Raw genomic sequence first — 20,598 nt, forward strand, 5'->3', positions numbered from 1 at the left:
ACTTGCTTTTGATTAGTTCCCGCCCCCCCCCCCCCCCAAAGATTGTTATTAGCGTGAGGGTCAGTCCAAATGTATGACAAACTACTGACCTCTTCCTAAGTGGACTGCAGGCTTCGGCCCAATCAATTAAGAGAACAAAATCTAGGGATCTTCTATTCCCTACCTCGACTTCCATGCTGATGGAGCTCAGACAGTTTTCTCCTGGCCTCTTTCCACTCCCTCACTCTCCTTGGTGGGAAGAAAGAGTCACTTATCTGCCTGGGTTTGAGAGCAATAAACTTCATCTTCCTTTTCCTCTCTGGAAGCTACCCTACCTGCAGAGCGCACACAGTCCCTGCAAGGGGAGGGCGTTAGCTGGGTGGGTAAATCGGCCAACAGTGAGATTTGCATATTTGTGTTTTTTTGACTGAGGGCAATGCTATATACGCTTGCCACTGGGGATAGGTTGAGCAGAAAACCAAATCTTGCTGGTTTGATATATCAGATAATAGAGGTTGTGGTTTTGACCTTGGTCAGGGCACATACAGCAGTCAACCAATGAATGGAAAAATAAATGGCACAACAAAGCAATGTCTCTCTCTCTCTCTCTCTCTCTCTCTCTCTCTCTCTCTCTCTTAGAAAAAATTAAAAAAAAGTCTGGGATAAAACTGTCCCTCCTTTAAAATAAGCTTTATTTTCCCCGTTGAATATTTTAGAGAGCTATTGTCCCCTCAAATATTTTCAGCCATAATTTCTTCTTTTTATCTATTAGGTATTATTCTTTATATGTCTTAATGGCTCATTTTTATATGTTTCTTTGTGCTATATTTTGAATAGATTCCTCAGTACAATCTTCCAATTTATGAATTCTTTTCAACTCTGTTCAGTCTAGAATTGATCCCAGCTTTTGAGTTGTCTTTTTTTTTAATTCAGTGACTTCCTTTTAAAAAAAATTCTAAGATATCTAAGTGATTCTTCTTCATATTCTCCTAATTTCTTATTCTTTTTAATGGCTTTTAGTCCATCATTTTTCTCTTTGTACCCTAAATGTATAGAATTCTTAGACTTTTCCATAAAATTATTTTCATTTGGAGTGAATTATTGTTTCAAATTTTAATATTGTTGGCTAAATTTTGCAGGCTCATTATGAGTACAGATTAATTTTTTCCCTTTTTCTTCTCTGAGGTTATTCCTCCTTATCTAGTGGTTATGAGTCTTCTCTACTTCACCTTTGGGGGGTTCCACAGTGTATTATACTGATACTAGAGGCCTGATGCACAAATTCGTGCACGGGTGGGGTCCCTTGGCCTGGCCGGTGATCGGGGCCATCTTGCCCAGTCCAGGGGGAAGGACTGCAGGAGGTTGGCTGACTGCAGGAGGTTGGCTGTGGGAGTGCACTCACCACCAGGGGGCAGCTCCTGTATTGAGCACCTGCCCCCTGGTGATCAGTATGCATCATAGTGACCGGTGGTAACAGTTGCTTAGGCTTTTATATATATAGATGTTAGGGGCCCCGGTACAGTGATATCTGAATCACTGCTTCTCTAATCAGCGAGTTGAAGGAACATTGCACGGGAAACATTTCATTTCCACTAGCCTGCCGGAACCGAACGCCCAGGTGCCAGGGCCCACTCTTCCAGGGAGAGCTCAGCCCACCCGCTGCAGCACCGCTCACCACTTTGACTTTCTGTTTTGCTTCTGGTGCCTGTTTATTTTATTATCTCGCCAAGGCACATATTTTTGGGTTTGTTTTTTGAATAACTTTTATAAGTTTGGAGCAAACCTTACAATGTCATCTAAATAGAAATCTTCTTTATTTCTAAAAAGAGTACTGTTTGTTTTTTCACTTGAACACAGTCATCACATAGAAGACTTTCATTTCTGTCCTTTACAATAGTTAAATTTTTAGCTATCTCCTGGCTTTAGAGTACAAATCTTTTTGTTATTGTTGTTGTTTTGTTTTTTGTTAATCCTCACCCGAGGATATTTTTCCATTGATTTTTAGGGAGAGTGGAAGAGAGAGGGAAAGACAGAGAGAAACCTCGATGTGAGAGAAACACATCGATTGGTTGCCTCCTGCGCGTGCCCCAACCAGGGCCCAGGCCCGGGAGGAGCCTGCAACCGAGGTATGTGCCCTTGACTGGAATCGAACCTGGGACCCTTCGATCCTCAGGCCGATGCTCTATCTATTGAGCCAAACCGGCTAGGGCTAGAGTATGAATCTTAAAACAAATCAATACTCACTTTAGCGGCAGTTCTGTACTCACTTTACTTATAATATCCCATTTCTGTGACAACACTGAAAAGCAAGCAAAACAGACTGATGGTAATGTGCAAACTGAAGCACCGAAATCTCCTTGAGAAAAATAATCTGTGAAGACTTTTGACTAAATATAACATTACTGTTTAATGCAATTAGGAAAATACACTAGACAGGTTTGCTGTTTAATGTTAATGCAGTATTCCTGATTTCTCTGGCTCCCAAGCCATGAATTTTCTTATAAACACAATCAGCATTTCCTCAGAATCAGAGTTTGTTAATGATTCAACTTTGGGGTGAGGAGTGGAGGGGAATTGTTGTATAACAGTTATAATTGTTAAAAATGTTTACTTGATTGTCAAGACAGTTATATCTTTTTTATTTTGTCTTTCAATATTTTATTTATTATCACTATGCAACACTAGCAAGCCTTTATTCAAAGATGAGAGTCATTCATTCATTCATTTGTTGTTAAATATATATTAAGTACTTACACTTTTATGTAGCAACTTTACTTATCTGAAAATTGACTAGAATTAGTAAGTTCATAAAAAGTCTGAGACATTAAGATAGTTATTACACAGACTATGTATTAAATCACATATATGTTACTTATAAGAAAGCTCCTATTCTCCTCTCCTGCCAACAATATCACACCTAATTAATAACAGAAATAGGATTAGAATTCAGGTGTGCTGGCTACCATGAGTGAAATATTGAAGAAAAGCAGAGACTTTAATAACATGAGGCAAGGAAATGTCATTCCAAATATATTGGCTAAAGAAGAGAAAGGTAGATTGATGATAGATTGTAGAGATCTCTAAACTCTAACAGATAATAAAGCTTCGGGAGCCAATAAAGGTTTTGTTTTGTTTGTTTTATATGTTTTTATTTATTTCAAAGAGAAGAAGGGAGAGGGAAAGAGAGAGAGAGAGAGAGAGAGAGAGAGAGAGAGAGAGAGAGAGAGAAACATTGTTGAGAAACTTCTATCAGCTGCTCCCTGCACACCCATTAGGGATCCGGCACACAACCCAGGCATGTGACTGGGAATCCAATCCTTGACCTCCTGGTGTTTGGCATGACGTTCAATCAACTGATTCATAGGGATTGGGCCCAATGAAGGTTTCTGAGTAGCAGAAAGACTAAACAGAAAGTTCAGAACAATCTTCCCGTATTCTAGACATGATCTAGTAAGAGACTGGCCCAGGCGCTGGGGTTGGGGGCTCCATCCCCAGTGGGGGGCGTGCAGGAGATAGTCAATCAATAATTCTCTCTCTTCATTGATGTTTCTCTCTCTCCCTCTCCCTTCCTCTCTGAAATCAATAGATTTTAAAAAAGAAAACAAAATAAAAGTCTGTCACACCTCATCTGTTGTTAGAAAATATTAATTTTATTGTTTTATAATAAATATTTGTAATAAAAATGTGGCTCCCTAGTTTTCCCACCAGGCTGTTTGCAGTTTTTGCACTTTGGACTGGCTGGTCTGTAAGCACTCATCTATCTCTAAAATTATAATGATTTGTCCAATAATTATAATTAGTTGTAATTAAAACAGTCTTCCACATAACTGTTTCAATGGCAAATGTACAGTAATTTTGCACTATTAAACAGATACAGACATTTCAAAGAATACTAGATATGTTAGGCACAATTATCAAACGATTAAAAATTTGTCACCTAACAATATGTACATACCACGAGGTGATTATTTTGCCAACAAATGTATAATTAAGTCCTACTAAAGGATGAGGCACCGGTGGCTACCATAAATATTCATGTGAAGATGATTAAAGTAATATCACCTTACAGCACGTTGCCTAAGTCAGAACTAAATAAATCAATACATGAATGTTTAGAGAAAACCGAAAGCCACGGGTAAACGTTATCTTCCCAAGAAGCTATTTCACAGTCACCTACAGTTCATAATAGCTTTTTTGCTCTGTGTCTCCAGATCATCTCTTACATGAAAAATAATCCCACCCCCTCTACTGGCAAACCCAGGGTCGGTTGCCAGGATGGATGTTTTCCCCTCTCCATCTTTCTCCGAGCATCAGGTATCTGACCAATGACATCATCTGGGCACCTGACCAGAGGATCGGCGTTTCCACAGGCAGGATCCCTGCGGTGGGCTGGGTTCAAGGCCTCGGGAAGAAGCTTTGTGCGCGGCGCCCCCGCCCCCCCAGCTCGTGCATCCGCTGTTCGCCGTAAACCGCTCATTCGCTTCTGTTTGGTTTGTGCCCATCGCTGGCCACTTAGTTTCTGAAGACATGCCCGTGTCCAGACAATGACTTAAAAGGAGCACAGCAGCAGGAGGTCAGCAGGAAAGCACCTGCAGGCTGCGAGCGTTTGCCTCTCATGGGAGGATCTCCACCTGAGAGAGAAATCACCCAACCCAGCCTCAGGCGCCGCGCGCGCTCGCGCGGGTGGACGCGCCGTTGGTCCGAGAGGACCCAGCGCCGCCAAACCCGCTCCCTGCGGGTTCTGCCCAGAGGAGATCGGACCAGGAGGCAGGGCCCAGGGGCCACGGACCCCGAGGGAACCGCCGAGGCCGGCGAGGCCCTGAGAGATCCCGTGCGTGCGGGGCGGGCGCCACGCGCGGCGTCTGCACCTTGGGGCGTCGCCATGGAAACCAAGGAGCTGGGCCCCGGTGGTCCGCGGAGGGCGCGGCCGGTGCCGCCGGGGGTGACAGGGAGCCAAGGGGAGGCGCACTCACCGCCACGCAGGAGTCTGCTCGGGTCGCGCACGGCCACGCGGAGGTCCGTCCCCGCAGCCGCCGCCCGCGAACCCCGCGACGCCGCCCTGCCGCTCCCGCAGGCCGTGGCTCGTCCCCCAGCACCCCCCGCCCCGCCCCGCCGCGCGGAGGTGTCGGGCTCCGGTTGCGGGAGGCGGGAGATTTAAACCCGGCAGCCCGGCGCCCCCGCCGGCGCCCGCGTTCGCTCCCCTCTCGCTCCCGCCGAACCCGACGGTCCCGCCTCGGGCTCTCAGCCGGGTCTTGGGTAAACTCAGGACCCCTCTCCGAACTCGGTACTGAACAAGTGAAATGACGCGTCAGAAACCGGCAGAGCATCGGTGTAAGGAGCCGAGCGGGAGACCTGGGAGTGGGTAAGTGGACGGAGTTCTCGGCTTCCTCTTCTGAGCCATGGCCCGGGTCCCCCCGCCCCTGCCCCTGCCGGACACTCCGCCCCCCCTCCCCCCGCACCTGCCGGACACTCCGGCCCCCCCTCCCCCCGCACCTGCCGGACACTCCGCCCCCCCTCCCCCCGCACCTGCCGGACACTCCGGCCCCCCCTCCCCCCGCACCTGCCGGACACTCCAGCCCCCCTCCCCCCGCACCTGCCGGACACTCCGCCCCCCTCCCCCCGCACCTGCCGGACACTCCGCCCCCCCTCCCCGCAGCGAGGCTATGCGCGGAGCCTGGCTCCTTCCTGAGTCCTGGGGGCTTTCGGTACCCGAGCCAGCACGCGGGAAATGTTAACAGCTGTTAATAACTGATCTCGAATGCACATAATTTGTTGTCATAAATGTCTTCAAGAGCAAAAAGTAACATTTGAGCCTAAAAACCTCAAGGAGGAAAATGGAAATAAGGCAAAAGAATTACGTTACTGATGGAAAATAAATTCAAAGTGCTTTTTAAAGTGACAAATTATCAGCTGTCCTAAAACTTTACAAAATGTGAATTATTTACAACTACGACGTATAGGCTAGTAAGTGGGAAAAAGCTCACGTTTGAAGTGATAATTAAGTCTGTAATATCATGAAAGAGGTAAAATGGGGTGATATTGTAGAATGTTATTACAGAGTACTTACCTTAAAAGCCTGAAATAAAAGTAGTTTTAGAACAGAAAAAAGCGTAGGCTATTTATACTATAGAATTAATTTGGATTGGAAATATTAAGATGTCTTTAGCTTAGGAATTTAAAAAAATATTTTTTTTCAGAGAGGGATAGAAACATCAATGAGAATCATTGATTGGCTGCCTCTTGCACGCCCCCTAATGGGGAAGGAGCCCACAACCCTGGTGTGTGCCCTTGATGGGAATCAAACCCTGAACCCTTCAGTCTGCAGGCCGCTGCTCTATCCAGAGTCAAACGGGCTAGGGCAAAATATATATATATTTTTAAATATATTTTATTTATTTTTTTACAGAGAGGAAGGGAGATAGAGTTAGAAACATCAATGAGGGAGAAACATCTATCAGCTGCCTCCTGCACACCTCCTACTGGGGATGTGCCTGCAACCAAGGTACACGCCCTTGACCGGAATCGAACCTGGGACCTTTCAGTCCGCAGGCCGACGCTCTGTCCACTGAGCCAAACTGGTTAGGGCAGGGCAAACTATTTTTAATAACTCTGCCTGAAAGGTTCATTCAGAGACCACCCAGAACAGAAATATAAATTTATCCCAGTTCTCTGAAAATTAAAATATTTTCAGAAACTACACATAAAATTTACAGATCTTCACTAAATGAGAAAAACAGACTTTGTGTATGAATTTTCATCACTTAATGAGAGAAAAAAAATGATGGAACTGGAGCTCTAGCTCTTGGTCCGTAGTACAGGAGTAGAGGGTGCATGCCAGAGTCCCAAGGAGTGTGGAACAAAAACCTCTGCACTAGCCCTGGACAGCTACACACAAGAGAAGTAAATTTATACCTGGTTTAACACGTTAAGCACCCAGCCTGTTTTGTCTTCCGGACGGAAAGCATAGTCCAGTTTTCGGCAAACTCATTAGTCAACAGAGCCAAATATCAACAGTACAATGATCGAAATTTCTTTTCAGAGCCAAATTTTTTAAACTTAAACTTTTTCTAACTCCACTTCTTCAAAATAGACTCGCCCAGACCGTGGTATTTTGTGGAAGAGCCACACTCAAAGGGCCAAAGAGCCGCATATGGCTCGAGAGCCACAGTTTGCCGACCACGGGTAGTCGTCAGTCACTGGTGATTGACATGGCGCTTAACTTAACCCACTCAATTAATTTGGCTCTCAACTACAGCCAGATGGGTAACTAGATTTATTGGTGTGATTACTTTGTAAGTTATATCTCTAATCACAGAATTATACACCTAAAATATATAATATTGTATGCCAACTCTAATTTAAAAATTAAAACAAGATTTTTAATAAGAGATATATTGTTCCCTGGTTAGTGTGGCTCAGTTGTTTAGAGCATTGTCCTGTGCACTGAAGGGTCGTGGGTCTGATCCCCGGTCATACGGGAGGCATTTGATTGATGTTTCTCTTTCACATTGATGTTTCTCTCTCCCCCCCATCTCCCTGTTTTCCCTCTCTAGAATCAATGAAAAACATCACTTTGGGTGAGGATTAAAAAAAAAAAAAAGATATATATTGCATTAGAGTCTAATGATATGATCAAACTGATTCCCCATATATTACCCAGAAGTTGAAGTGCTCTGCTTGAGGAATGCCAATCCATTAAAGATGGAAGAGGGCATTTACTTTAAATATTTGGTATATCACATATGAATTTAGACCAGTTCTATAACATTTGTAGGAAGTTTGTATCTAATACTGACTGAAGGGTTTGGTCTAAAAAACCTGTTCTTATCTATACACAAGAATAAGTATGGTAGAAGGATTCCTTGTTACCATGAAATCTGTATGCAGTTTCTAAAGGATGGTGACTTATCTTTAATATGAAGTACTTCACTTAAGAGTATTTCAACAAATTCTTAATAAATTGGCAACATCTCCTTCAAAGTCTTATTACAGTTAGACATCACTTATTTTAACAAAAGCAAATTGCATTTCTAAGTTTTTCTGTATTAAATTTTATTTTTTAGATGCTTTTTAAAAACAACTAACTTTAAAAAGTTCAGTTTCTCTATCAGAAATTAAAAAACCACCACCACTGGACAAGTACTGTATTTTTAATATATGCTTTTATAGCATTTCAAAAGAAAATCTTAATTCAAACTAATACCTTTAAAAAGAAATAATAAACTCAGTTTTATTTCAAGAGTTTACATAAGGTAGAGAATGCAAGTCACATTTTATATTTTATAAATGCACACTATTCAATAAATACAAAATAAAGAAAAAGACAGTAATAACTATTATCAAGGGTGATCTGCACTGATGTAATCTGAGGATTCTCTATCATTTACATTTACAGAATCTCTGTAGTCAAGTTTATCATTCACTTTCATGCCCCCACATGGGAACTGGTAGGTGAATATCTGTAGGAATACAACTTATTGTCTGCTCCTCCACTCAGAAGAAACTGCATAAAAGGAGAGAAAAAAACACACAAACAGAAGTAAAGACAGTTATTTCATATGATAATAAACCTAAGTAAATACTGGTGATTCAGATTACAGAGAAATTATGGATGAGCAGTTAACTTGCATTGTGAGTTTATACTTAGAGGCCCGACTGCTGGTCGGACATCCCTCTCACAATCCTGGACCACTGGCTCCTAATCACTCACCTGCCTGCCTGCCTGCCCGGTCGCATCTAACTGCTCCCGCTGCCTGCCTGATTGCCCCTAACTGCCCCCCGCTGCTGGCCTGGTCGCCCCACACAGCCTGCTTGTTCAGTCATTTGGTCGTCCCTCACTAACCCTTGGTCGTAGGCAGCCATCTTGTGAGGGCTAATTTGCATATTACCTTTTTATTATATAGGATAGGATGGACTGGTTACATCAATTTTCACTATATTATGATACAGTATATTAAAGCTTTAAAAGTGATTATTTGAATTTGGTTAAGGTGTAACTTTCTATTAAGGATTTGCTAAGAAATGTAATAAAAAGTTTGAAGGGTAATATAGTTTTGCCCATTTAAAAAAATTAAGTTTTTAAAGGACAGCACATTAATTGTTTGCCAGTAAATGGATATAACAAATTATACAAGTAGCCCTAGGACCTGTATTTGAAAAGAATTCTTAGGCAATAGAGCTAATGTATATACATAAAAATAGTTAAGCTATAATTCTTTAAACACATTTTATAATCTAGATTCATTACATAAGATTTTTCTAAATGGAAAATACTTTGATCCAATTAGACTAAAGTAGCAAATTTATGGATTTGAAACATGTCATTAAAATACTCATAAAAATAAAATTGCTTCATATTTTCTATTCCTAATATTGATGGACAAATTTGTTCCTTCTTTGAATGGAGTCTGAGATTTTATGAATAATATTAATGGAAACTTAGAATAGAGAATTATAAATATCAGATATATGAAATACAACAAACACCAGATTTATTCTAATGATACATTTTCCTCTTCACCAAATAACTAACATCTTACCCCAGTGTCTGTCCAGTCCACACTTAGAACTTTGTCTTCATGAGCAGCCAAATCATAGAGAGGAGCCTTACAACTAAAAGATGAAAATGTTGACATGTTATGTGCACGTCATAATACAAAACAAACATATATGATCAGCTAGACTTTCCTGGAAACTTTAGCATTCACCATCCCTCACCATCCCTGCCTCTGTAAAAACTTAGCATTAAAATTCTGGGTTATTTACTTGACCACCTCTCCTGTTTTCTTACATCATTAGCAAGTGACCGAGATTTACTACAAACAAATATATTCAGGAAAAATGCTATTTATTTATAAAAATTTATAATTAGGCCCATCTTCACACTTCCTTGACTACTTTACTTTTACTCCCAAATCATGGCTTTATATACCGTTGATCTACTCATCTATATGCTGATAACTCCCAAATTTATATTTTAGCCAAATTTCTCCCTTGAGTTTGGTATGCATATCCCCCTGGGTGACAGTTGAATGTCTCTGGGCACTACACATTTAAAACAACCAAGAAACTCTTGATTTCCCCCTATAAACCTCTTTTTTCTACTCTTTCCCATTGTAGCAAATGGCACCAATAATTACCCAATGGCTCAGTAAAAAAATACAGGCATTATCCTAGACTCCTATTTCTACTTTCAGTTTCTGAGCCAATCCTGCCAAAGAGCTATCTTGCCCTAGCCAGTTTGGCTCAGTGGATAGAGCCTCGGACGGCAGACGGAAGGGTCCCAAGTTCGATTCCAGCCAAGGGCACATGCCTGGGTTGTGGGCTCCATCCCCAGTGTGGGGCATGCAGGAGGCAGCCAATCAATGATACTCTCTCCTCATTGATGTTTCTATCTCCCTCTCTCTTCCTTCCTCTCTGAAATAAAAATATATTTTTAAAAAACAAACAAAGAAAACAACCAAAGAGCTATCTTCAAAATATACTTAAAATCCAACCACTTACTCTAATGCTACCCCGAGAGTCCAAATCACTATTCTGACACTTGAATTATAATATTAGCCTCTCTGCTTTCATTCTTGCTCCCCTACTCAAAATTTCCAAAGCCTTCCTCCTGATCAGACTTAGAATGAAATCTAAATTCCTTACTGTGGCCTACAAGATACTGCTCAATATCACCACCACCTGCCTCATGTGCAGCCACTCTCCTCCTCGCTTACTCCACTCTATCATCACCGACTCCCTTGCTATTTTGTCAATATGCAATGGCTTTCCCCACCTCATCTGCTTTTTCCTGCCATGATCTGTGCGTGGCCTATACCTTCACATTGTTCAATTCATTGTTAGAATACTACTTTCAAAGAGAGGCCTCCCCCAAAGAAGTGTCCCCTTTACTCTGCTTGATTTTCTTCATAGCACTTATCTATTAGTATCAGAAACTATTTGGTAACTAGCAGTATCAGAAACTATATAAAGTAGCCAATTAAAATGTATATACCTCATAGATATTAATAAGTCATGTATCATAAGGTAGTATAAGGATGTCAGAAAAGCAGATTTAAGGTAAGTATCAAACATGCATTTTTATTAACATAATTTATAACTTGATCACAGATCTATTTATTCAGAGACCACTGGCCTCCTACTTCTATAATTATATTTATATTAAAGTTCAGGATAGTTTTTCTAACCTCTGTCTTTTCTTGTCTTACATATATAACAAGGTCAGAAAGATGGATTTTATACACTTGTAGAATTTTTTTGTCCGAAAAACCCCCACAATCACAAATTCTTTCAGGTTGCAAAAAAATGTTAGCAAAAGAAAATGCCTTTGATTCTGGTCTTTCTTTTTGATATCAATATTTATCCTTTCAGTATTCACTGTTTTCTCTGTATGCAATAGGCAATTGATATATTTCTTTTGTGGACCGTAAATAGGACTTACCTCCTTATATCCCACAGCTTGACAATGTTATCTAAAGAACCTGAAATCAGCTGCTGCTCATGGATAGGAGACCACTTTACTGCCGTGACCCAGCCGGTATGTGAGGTTAGGGACAGTGACACCAAAGAACCATCTGAACAAAGCAAAAAAGTTAACAATGACTGAATATTAGAAGAGGCAGAACAAATCTCAAAAGAAGTACGTAGAAACTTAGCTTTTTATACACATCTCTATTGAAAAGAGAAATGGATGTTGTTTATACATTTTCCTCCAGTGTTCACAGGACTCACCTTTAGTCCTGGGATCCCACAGTCTGATATGCCTATCTGTACTTCCAGATGCTATACGTTTACAAAGTGAAGAGTAGGAGATACAATTAAATACTTTATTTCCTGTCTGGGGAAAAAAAAAGGGAAGGACATTTAACCAGGGTGGGTTAAAATTTATCATCTCTAGAAGCTTATCCACTTAAAAGCTCAAAGTTAATCGCAGAACCACTAAAGTTGTAAATCTTACCAAGGTTGACTTAAGACTGCCAGATTCAACATCCCATACTTTAATTGTGTGGTCCCAGGATGCACTGCAGATTTCTTCATCATCTGACCACAAAACCGAGGAAATTGCTTCTTTGTGACCAGACAGGGTCATGATGGGCGTCTAAAATGAAAGCCAGATGAGACTAAGGTGATATAAGTCACAACAGTGATTACCTTTAGAGTCTACTTATTTTGAGGGAGGCTAGAGGGAGTCTTCAGGGTATTGGTAATTCTCAATGTTTTGATTTGGATAGTGATTACTTGGGTATTGTAAAAATTCATTGAATTATATACTTAATTATATGTATGCAAAACTTCAATTAAAGGAAAGATTATAAAAAAAAAGGCCACCTTCGCCCTAGCTGGTTTGGTTCAGTGGCTAGAGCCTAGTCCCTCGGACTGAAGGTCCCAGGTTCAATTCTGGTCAAGGGCATGTACCTTGGTTGCAGGCTTGATCTTCGGCCCTGGTCGGGCATGTGCAGGAGGCAACCAATCGATCTCTCACACTGATGTTTCTCTCTCTGTCTCTCTCCCTCCCTTCCACTCCCTCTGAAAATCAATGGAAAAATATCCTTGGGTGAGGATTAAAAAACAAACAAACAAACAAAACCCAAAAAACTACCTCTGTGTAAAGGATTTTTATAATTCAACAAATTCTCTTCTCAGACATATTCTTTAGAGGTTGCAACATCAAGGAAATGCATCAATAAATTACAACTGGCACACTATCCAAATTGGCAAGGCATTTACAGTTCTTTATTTTTTAAAAAAAAATGTTTTTATTGATTTGAGAGAGGAAAGGAGAGGGAGAGGGAGATAGAAACATCAATTTGTCAATACAGACCTAAGCCAAGGATAGCAATTCTCACAAATACTTACCCTTGTTAGTCCCAATTGCTCTGTTTTCTGTTTCTTTCTTGGTCGATTTGTGGATTCCTCCATTTCATCTTCTTCATCTGTAGGGACTGTATCATAGAGAATTAGATTGATACTTTTCAAATTATGGTAAACATTAATTGCAAACAGTCTCAAAGAACTCTTACATTTCTGGGTACATATTTTCTCCACATTATCTCATTTGGCTAGAATAGATATTCCTACTTATTTTTGATAATAGAAAATTATACATAAAAACAATACCTGGGTTACCTATCTTCCAAACAGAGAAAGTAAAATACATTAATTCCTAGAAGCTAACCAGTTTGACCTCACTGTGTCTTTAAGATCATTAAGAATATTCATTACCATATCTAAGAAAAATTGCTTATTGTTAGTTGACCAGATTGCATTTATATCATGAAGGGAATGCCACAAGATAAACACATGTTAAAAGGACATACATTCCAGCCATGTTTATTCTTCTTTTACTTTTCTAACAATGAATTTAAGTGTTTCACATATAGTTATTTTTTGTTTGGTAACTATTTTATGGATTTTGAAGTTTTCCCCAAACTGGACTGTAAGTGCCCTAAGGATAACAACTAATATACATATCTCATTTACCCAGAATTATGAAAAAATAAAATATACCATAAAGGAGAAAATTTCTAAACTATTTCCTGCCTCAATACTGTTTATTTTAAGCATTTTTGGAATATCTACTAAAATGGATTATATATTTCCTGCCATCTTACACATAATTACTTAAAACTCTTTAAGCTTTTCCTGATCCCCCGGACTCTCCTTTGTAAACCATATTTAGGGTATTATGCTGCAATACAGCAGTTACCTCCGAAGTAACAGTTATTCTGATCTGTTTACCTGTGCCATAAATAGGTCTAGGCTACTGTTTTTAAATTTTAAGTATCTGTGAGTTTCTCCCCCCTTTTCTTCTTTCAATATCTTCTTACTACTGTGAAGGCACCGGCCTCTGAGAATCCTCCCTCCTCCTCCTCTAATTGTTCCTTCTAATCTGTTTCCAAAGTGAGAAGTTTGATAAAATTGTATTAAAAATGTCTGCTTTTTTAAGTAAACCAGCTTTAAGAAAATTCCTCTAATAGTAAAGTGTATAAAAATTACTCAAAAGATACTTTAGTTTATTTCCAGATTCCCGAATAAGGGACTTCAGACAGTTATGTCCCATTACACCAAACATGCTGACATGTGCAACAATTCAGGGACATCCAATTAATATGGGGATGCTGAGGTAGAAAAACATTTTGAAACACAAAGAAATATACTAATTTTTCTCTATACTATGAGCCTTTGTATCTTACAAAACCCTGGTCCATTTTTATGGTAACATATGGGCTACAAAGAACTTTCACTAAAATTCTTGAAATATTAATAAGTCAAAGTAAAAGAGATATTTGATTTACCTGTAGACCAGATCTTTAGCATCTTATCCCAGGAGCCACTGCAAAACTAGAAACAGATATATATGAAAGGAAAAAGAGTTTGTAGTATAGCCCATCATATTATTTGCCTTGTTTTTCTCTGCTTTATAGTCACCAATCACAATGAATATACACAGGAAACAATTTTTACGTAAGTTCAGAGTAGAACTCAACACAGTCCTGATGACCCAGTAGCTACTTACTTTAGTTCCTGAGCCGTCAACAGCTATGGAGTCCACACTCCCAGCGTGGCCTCTGCAGCAATGCAGGGCTTTCACCTTGTTTCTCTCCACGTTCCACTCCCACAAGAGGATAGTCTGGTCCATAGAGGCACTCAGCAGTAGGTAAGACAGGTTGTCTGAAGAAAGGAGAGCACAGGAGTAAGAACCACGTAATCACAAAAAGGTAAAATAGATAGTGCTCTGAAACCAAAGAATTGAATTTGCTGTTGTTGAGGAAAACGTAAAAAAAACGAAAACGAAAAAAAGCTCATGTCCAGCTTTGAAAAAGAAGCTAACTTATAGTATAAAGATTCTTCAAAAAATACACTAAGAGAAATGAGTTTAACACACACAGTCCTAACTTGAAAATATGTATTATCCTATATAATAAAAGCCTAATATGCTAAGTATCCAGTCATCCATTCAACCAATCAAAGTGTAATATGCTAATGATATGCTAAGGCTGCTCAACCCCTCCCTATGATGTGCACTGACCACCAAGGAGCAGACAGTTGACGGGTCGACCAGTCGCTATGACATGCACTGACCACCAGGGGGCAGATACTCCAATTGGTAGGTTAGCTTGCTTGGGGTCTGGCTGATCGGGACTGAGCGGGACAGGGCTGGACACGCCCTGGAGCCCTCCGTGGTCCCTCCCTGGTTGGCCAACCTCCCATGTCCCTCCCTGGCCCCAATTGTGCACCTGTGGGGTCCCTCGGCCTGGCTTGCACCCTATCGCAATCGGGACCCCTTGGGGGATGTCAGAGAGTGGTTTTGACCCAATCCTGCTCAATGCAGGAGCTGCCCCCTGGTGGTCAGTGCACTCCCACAGGGGGGAGCGCCAAACAGCCAGAAGCTGGGCTCACTGCTGGCAAGCACAGCAGCGGTGGCAGGAGACTCTCCCACCTCCACGGCAGTGCTAAGGATGTCTGATTGACAGCTTGGGCCTAAGCCATCAGTTGGACATTCACCGAGGGTTCCTGGACTGAGAGGGCGCAGGCCAGGCTGAGGGACCCCCACTCCCCCCACTCCCGAGTGCACAAATTTCGTGCCCTGGGCCTCTAGTCTGATATAATTTTAGTAAGGGTTCACTTTACTGATGTATGAATTTTTTATATAATCCTTTTCTTCTTGAACACTATATTTTTGAAAGAGGTGAGACTAACTGAGGCACAAGACATTTCCTAACCTGTGCATTTTCTGCCCCAGCACTGAAAATGGCTTATTTTCAATCCTTATCCAGGAGTGCTCTCCGTTTAGGCAGAGTGCTTACCTTTTTTCACCCAGGCCACATCTTTTACAACGTCTGTATGTCCCACAATCGTCATTATCGACTTTCCTCCCAAGGTCCAGATCCGAGAAGTCTTATCATAAGAACCAGTCAAGATCCTGTGAGGAAATAGAAAAAGCAGCTTTTTCAGCTCCTGAAATCAATTATATTTCTAAGGTAACAACAAAGTCAATTTTGAGGATTATACTTTAAAATTCTCCTTGAATATGAGATTTCAAAACACACTAGAGCAGAACAGAAGATATTATATTTGGCTTTTCCTGACCTGCTAAAAATAAAAACAGTAATACTGACAAATCCTATATTTCACTTTAACTGTTGTTGTAAATACTACAACTATTAGGAAAGCTAAGCAAGTAGCTTGTAAAGCCTAACAGTCCTTGTAAAACCCATTAAACAAACAAACAAAAAAAACACAGAAAACCACTTAAAGTAAAAACATAACTTTGTATAATTACTACAGGGAGGATTCTTTGAACATAAGCTACCATATACACCACTCTTGAGGTGTTTTTCTACAGGTAAGGACAGTGGGGAATCTGCTCTGAGCCAGCCACAACTTCTTGATTCCGGTCTGCCCATTTTAGCCCTAATATAGCATGATCTGCACCTTCATGATAGCAGGCCAGGAGATATGTAACTTATTAAAGGATTCCACCCGCCCCCCTCTATAAGACAAATAATATCCTTGGTCTTAAAAGCAGCAAATCAAATAAATGCCTTGGCACTTGACCTATTCAGAATACAAATGTCACCACATCTTGACACAGAAGTGAAAACTTACTAATAGATATGTTTCTTCTAGACTACAGTGAATGTAAAGATCTTTGGTGTGGTCACTGATACATGTATCACAAATCATTTTTACAAAGAACAGAGAAATCAGAGAATATTCCCATCATGCACTTAAGAAGACTGATGGTGGCATAAGAAAAGGGATAGAAGAACGTTCATCTGGCAATACCATTCCTCTGCCCCTTGGATTGAGCTGATCCAGTCATCATGGAATAAGCATTGCTCTGGCTGAGGTGCAGTGTACTTCTCCACGTATTCTAGTACCACAACCTCTTCCTAGTCACAGAGAGAAACCAGACATCAGGTGTTGCAGTCTTACGAAGATAAAAGACACCCCAGTTTAATACATCTCCTTCATGTTTGTCCCCTTCATAACCCAGAAAATCTGGAGCCATACAAAAGGTGAAACTTTATGTGACCTAACAGTATGCTATGAGTAACATTAAGAAATATTAATGACCTTGGAAAACTTATGCTAAAAGTGGGGGAAAAAAGAATATAAGAAACCCGGCTGGCGTGGCTCAGTGAGCGTTGACCCATGAACTAGGAGGGCACAGTTCGATTCCCCGGTCAGGGTACATTCCTGAGTTGTGGGCTCGATCCCCCATGGGGGGCGTGCAGGAGGCAGCCAATCCATGATTCTCTCTTATCATTGATGTTTCTATCTCTCCCTCTCCATTCCTCTCTCTGAAATCAATAAAAATACATTTTGTAAAAAAAAATATAAGAAACTTTAAATTATAAAATCACAAAAGCATATTGTTAAATGGGTACAGAGCTTCTACTTAGAATGAAGTAGTAAGTAGTCTTGGAAATAAATAGTGGTGATGGTTGCATAATATTGTGAATGTAGTTAATGGCCACTGGATTATAAACTTAAAAAGTGGTTAAAATGATAAATTTTATGAGTATTTTACCACAGTTCTAAAAATTGCCCCCCAAATTATATTTTAAATGATAAAAGCAATATTAATAAAAGTTTGAAAATTACAGGGGAGAAAAATCATTTTAAATCACAATAGCCCAAGCCAGTGGTCGGCAAACTCATTAGTCAACAGAGCCAAATATCAACAGTACAACGATTGAAATTTCTTTTTTTTTTATTTCTTTATTGATTAAGGTATCACATATTTGTCCTCATCCCCCCATTCCCACCCCAAACCCCTCCTCACGCATGCCCCCACCCCCCTGTTGTCCTTGACCACTGGTTAGGCTTATATGCATGCATACAAGTCCTTTGGTTGATTTCTCCCCCTTATCCCCACCATCCGAAATTTCTTTTGAGAGTCAAATTTTTTAAACTTAAACTATATAGGTAGGTACATTGTTATTAACTTAATTAGGGTACTCCTAAGCTGGCCTTTGCTAAAAACGTCCTCAATCTGATTGAGGCATGTGGCTCGAGAGCTGAGGTTTGCCGACCACTGGCCTAAGCTATAAGTTGTTCTGGGTGCACAATCATTTTGTACACCTTTATGAGAATTAAATATATATTTGTTGTTGCCTTTTTTGACCATTCTTCCACAGATATGAAGGTATCTTTCCATATTTATTCATCTGTATTTCTTGCATAATATACTCTCAGAAGAGAGGATTTCAAACTTGAGTATATAAAAAACTGAAATTCAAATTTCTAGGAAAAAAATAATAATCAAAAGGATACTGGTTACCGCAGATTCAGCCTGATTCTAAATGGAGTTCGCCTACATTATCTGGTAATAACTTGAGAAAAGTAGAGCAAGTAAGCATTTGAACTTACCGATGAGATGTTTTCCAGTTCCATATGTTTGAGTAAGGGCATTCGTAGAAACTGGCCCTTGACAAGGAAATCAAACTCCACATGTTTGTGGAACTCTAAAGAAAATACATAATAAAATCATCACTCAGAGGACCTGAAGTGGTATTCGCAGAGATGTATATGAGAGACTCCAAAACAAACAGGTACCTATTATCCCAGTGTGGCCTCTGAGTTTCTCCAGAATAAAGTGTTTAAATCTTCTATTTCATGTGTGATTTTACTTTTTAAAAACCATCTTATTATAGAAAAATTCAAATATATGCAAAAATGGAGAATAAATTTTATAATACATCTTCATGTACCTATCATAAAACTCCAATTATCAATTTATGGCCAATCTTGTTTAATCAATATTGTTGCACACATTGTTTATATTAATTTTATGGGCTAATATATTCACACAGCATATGTTTAATATTTGTATCTTTATAAATGGTTTGATATTCTTACATGTTTATAAATGTTTTACCCATTCTTATCTTAGTTAAAAAAAATACCAGTATAAACACTGGCATTTATTACATTTTGTAGAAGTATAGCAAGCGGGCCCAAGCATCTAGATGCTTGCTCTCTGCCAACCCAGCTCAGCCCTCTTCAGCACAGTCACGTCTTGATTACCTTTACATCACAACTATTATACTAAAATCTTTATTCCTAAATCTCAACCACTTTATCTCCTTAGTCCTAAAAATATTTTTTTTACTGTAAACTTTTAAAGCATTTTTTAAAGTATTAGCAGGGAACCACATATGTTGTAATTTATAAATTTTACCATTATAAAATGTATGCAGTATTATAAAATAAAACCAAAATAAGGAAATAAAAATGTGATGGAATTTATTGGAGTTAGTGGTATTGTGACGTCTCCTGACTTTTCAGAACTTACTACCTACCATTTTTAGCCTCCAGCAACTTATTAATGATGTTACTAAGGTCAGCAATTTCAGAAGCTGCAGGGATTGAGAAGGGAACATCGTCTATTGCATATCTACGAAACAGAAACGAAATATCAAGATTATGTCCACAGATTATTTTAACAAATGTGCATTTATTTGATCAACAGACATTCACTGGGTATCTAATACATGTCAGACATTTTGCTACATGGGATTAACAAAATTAATTACCAGGTCAGCTCAAAACACTACCATAACACACCAAAAGGCAGGATATAATTAGGTTCCAAATGAATGCTATAGACCTGGGGACTGTTATTAAAAATGTTTATATATACACGTATGTATACACACATATAAATATATGTATATAAATCCAAAAATCTGTAACTGAATGACTTCACACTCTTATTTAAAAAAAAATAGTCTTACCAACCCCCTCTTCAGAGCTGCTCTTTCTAGCCTGGTTTAGGAAAACAGAGTGTACCACCTACTTAAAAAAAAAAATGAAGTTGTGTTTTCAAAAACTGAAACATCCGGAGCAGACAGCCTGCCACGACCCGGTTCCCTGTGCAGTGACACGGTGTGCCTCCTCCACGGTCACCATTTAAATGGTGTGGAGTCGCCGATGCTCGGCTCGGCGGGAGGAATCCTCGAGAGGTGCCGCTGCCGCTTGAGCGGCGAACACGGTCCAGCGAGGAGTCCAGCAAAAACGGACAGGGGCGGGGGCGGGGGAGGGGGTGTGAAAGTGAATGCGGCAAAGACAGACACCCACCAGGTCGCCCCGAAGGAGTCCCTGAAAAGGATCCCTGGAAGGGGCGAGGCGAGCAGCTTCTTACTTACTTGGTGTTGTCGGTGAAGAAGCGTGCCTGGAGCTGGGCCATCGCGGGGCTGCACACCAAGCTTGCCCACAGAAACGCTCGGGGTAACAGTCAGACAACCCCCTCTTCTCCGGTCCCTGCGGTTCACAGAAAGAGGCAGCTCACCCTTAGACCGCACCGGGGCTGGGACCCCGCTCCCTTCCCTCCCGCCTCCCGCAGCCAGACAGACCACGCGGCCGCCCTGCGCGGAGGCCCAGCCCGCACACATCAACTACCGATCCCCAGATCAGGCATCATCGATTAGGACAGCAGCGCGTCCCTCTAATCTCGGTGGACTTCTTTTCATCTACTTAGGCCTGTGATCGAGTAGGAAGACACAGAAAGGCCCAGTTCCAATCTGCTTCTCTCTCGCCTTCTCTTTTATTATATAACCGGGTGTCTTTAGATCCGATATTTCAAACACGGGTCCTAGAGACTACAAC

At 40.6% G+C, this 20,598-nt stretch overlaps 1 protein-coding gene across 1 annotated transcript; it reads right to left on the reverse strand.

The window, feature by feature from the left end:
• Window positions 1-8,115: 8,115 nt before the first annotated feature.
• Window positions 8,116-20,532, reverse strand: WDR12 (WD repeat domain 12). Its single transcript, XM_079782799.1, has 13 exons — window positions 20,139-20,532; window positions 19,293-19,387; window positions 18,361-18,455; window positions 16,771-16,877; window positions 15,789-15,904; window positions 14,498-14,652; window positions 14,277-14,322; window positions 12,838-12,923; window positions 11,939-12,079; window positions 11,713-11,818; window positions 11,423-11,555; window positions 9,519-9,591; window positions 8,116-8,482 (listed from the first exon to the last, which is right to left on the reverse strand). The coding sequence occupies exons 1-13, from the start codon at window positions 20,177-20,179 to the stop codon at window positions 8,405-8,407; spliced, it is 1,272 nt and encodes a 423-aa protein (XP_079638925.1). The 5' UTR covers window positions 20,180-20,532; the 3' UTR covers window positions 8,116-8,404.
• Between the last annotated feature and the right edge of the window lie 66 nt (window positions 20,533-20,598).

Source organism: Cnephaeus nilssonii (genome assembly GCF_951640355.1).
Source record: "Cnephaeus nilssonii genome assembly, chromosome: 10".
In the NCBI taxonomy this organism is placed as follows: Eukaryota; Metazoa; Chordata; class Mammalia; order Chiroptera; family Vespertilionidae; genus Cnephaeus; species Cnephaeus nilssonii.

Coding starts and splice junctions, on each gene's coding strand:
- WDR12 (XM_079782799.1), bottom strand. CDS start 20,179: ATGGCCCAGCTCCAGGCACGCTTCTTCACCGACAACACCAA. Junction 18,456..19,292: donor GTTGCTGGAGGCTAAAAATG/GTAGGTAGTAAG, acceptor TATTTTCTTTAG/AGTTCCACAAACATGTGGAG. Junction 11,556..11,712: donor GTGGGATCCCAGGACTAAAG/GTGAGTCCTGTG, acceptor TGCTTTGTTCAG/ATGGTTCTTTGGTGTCACTG.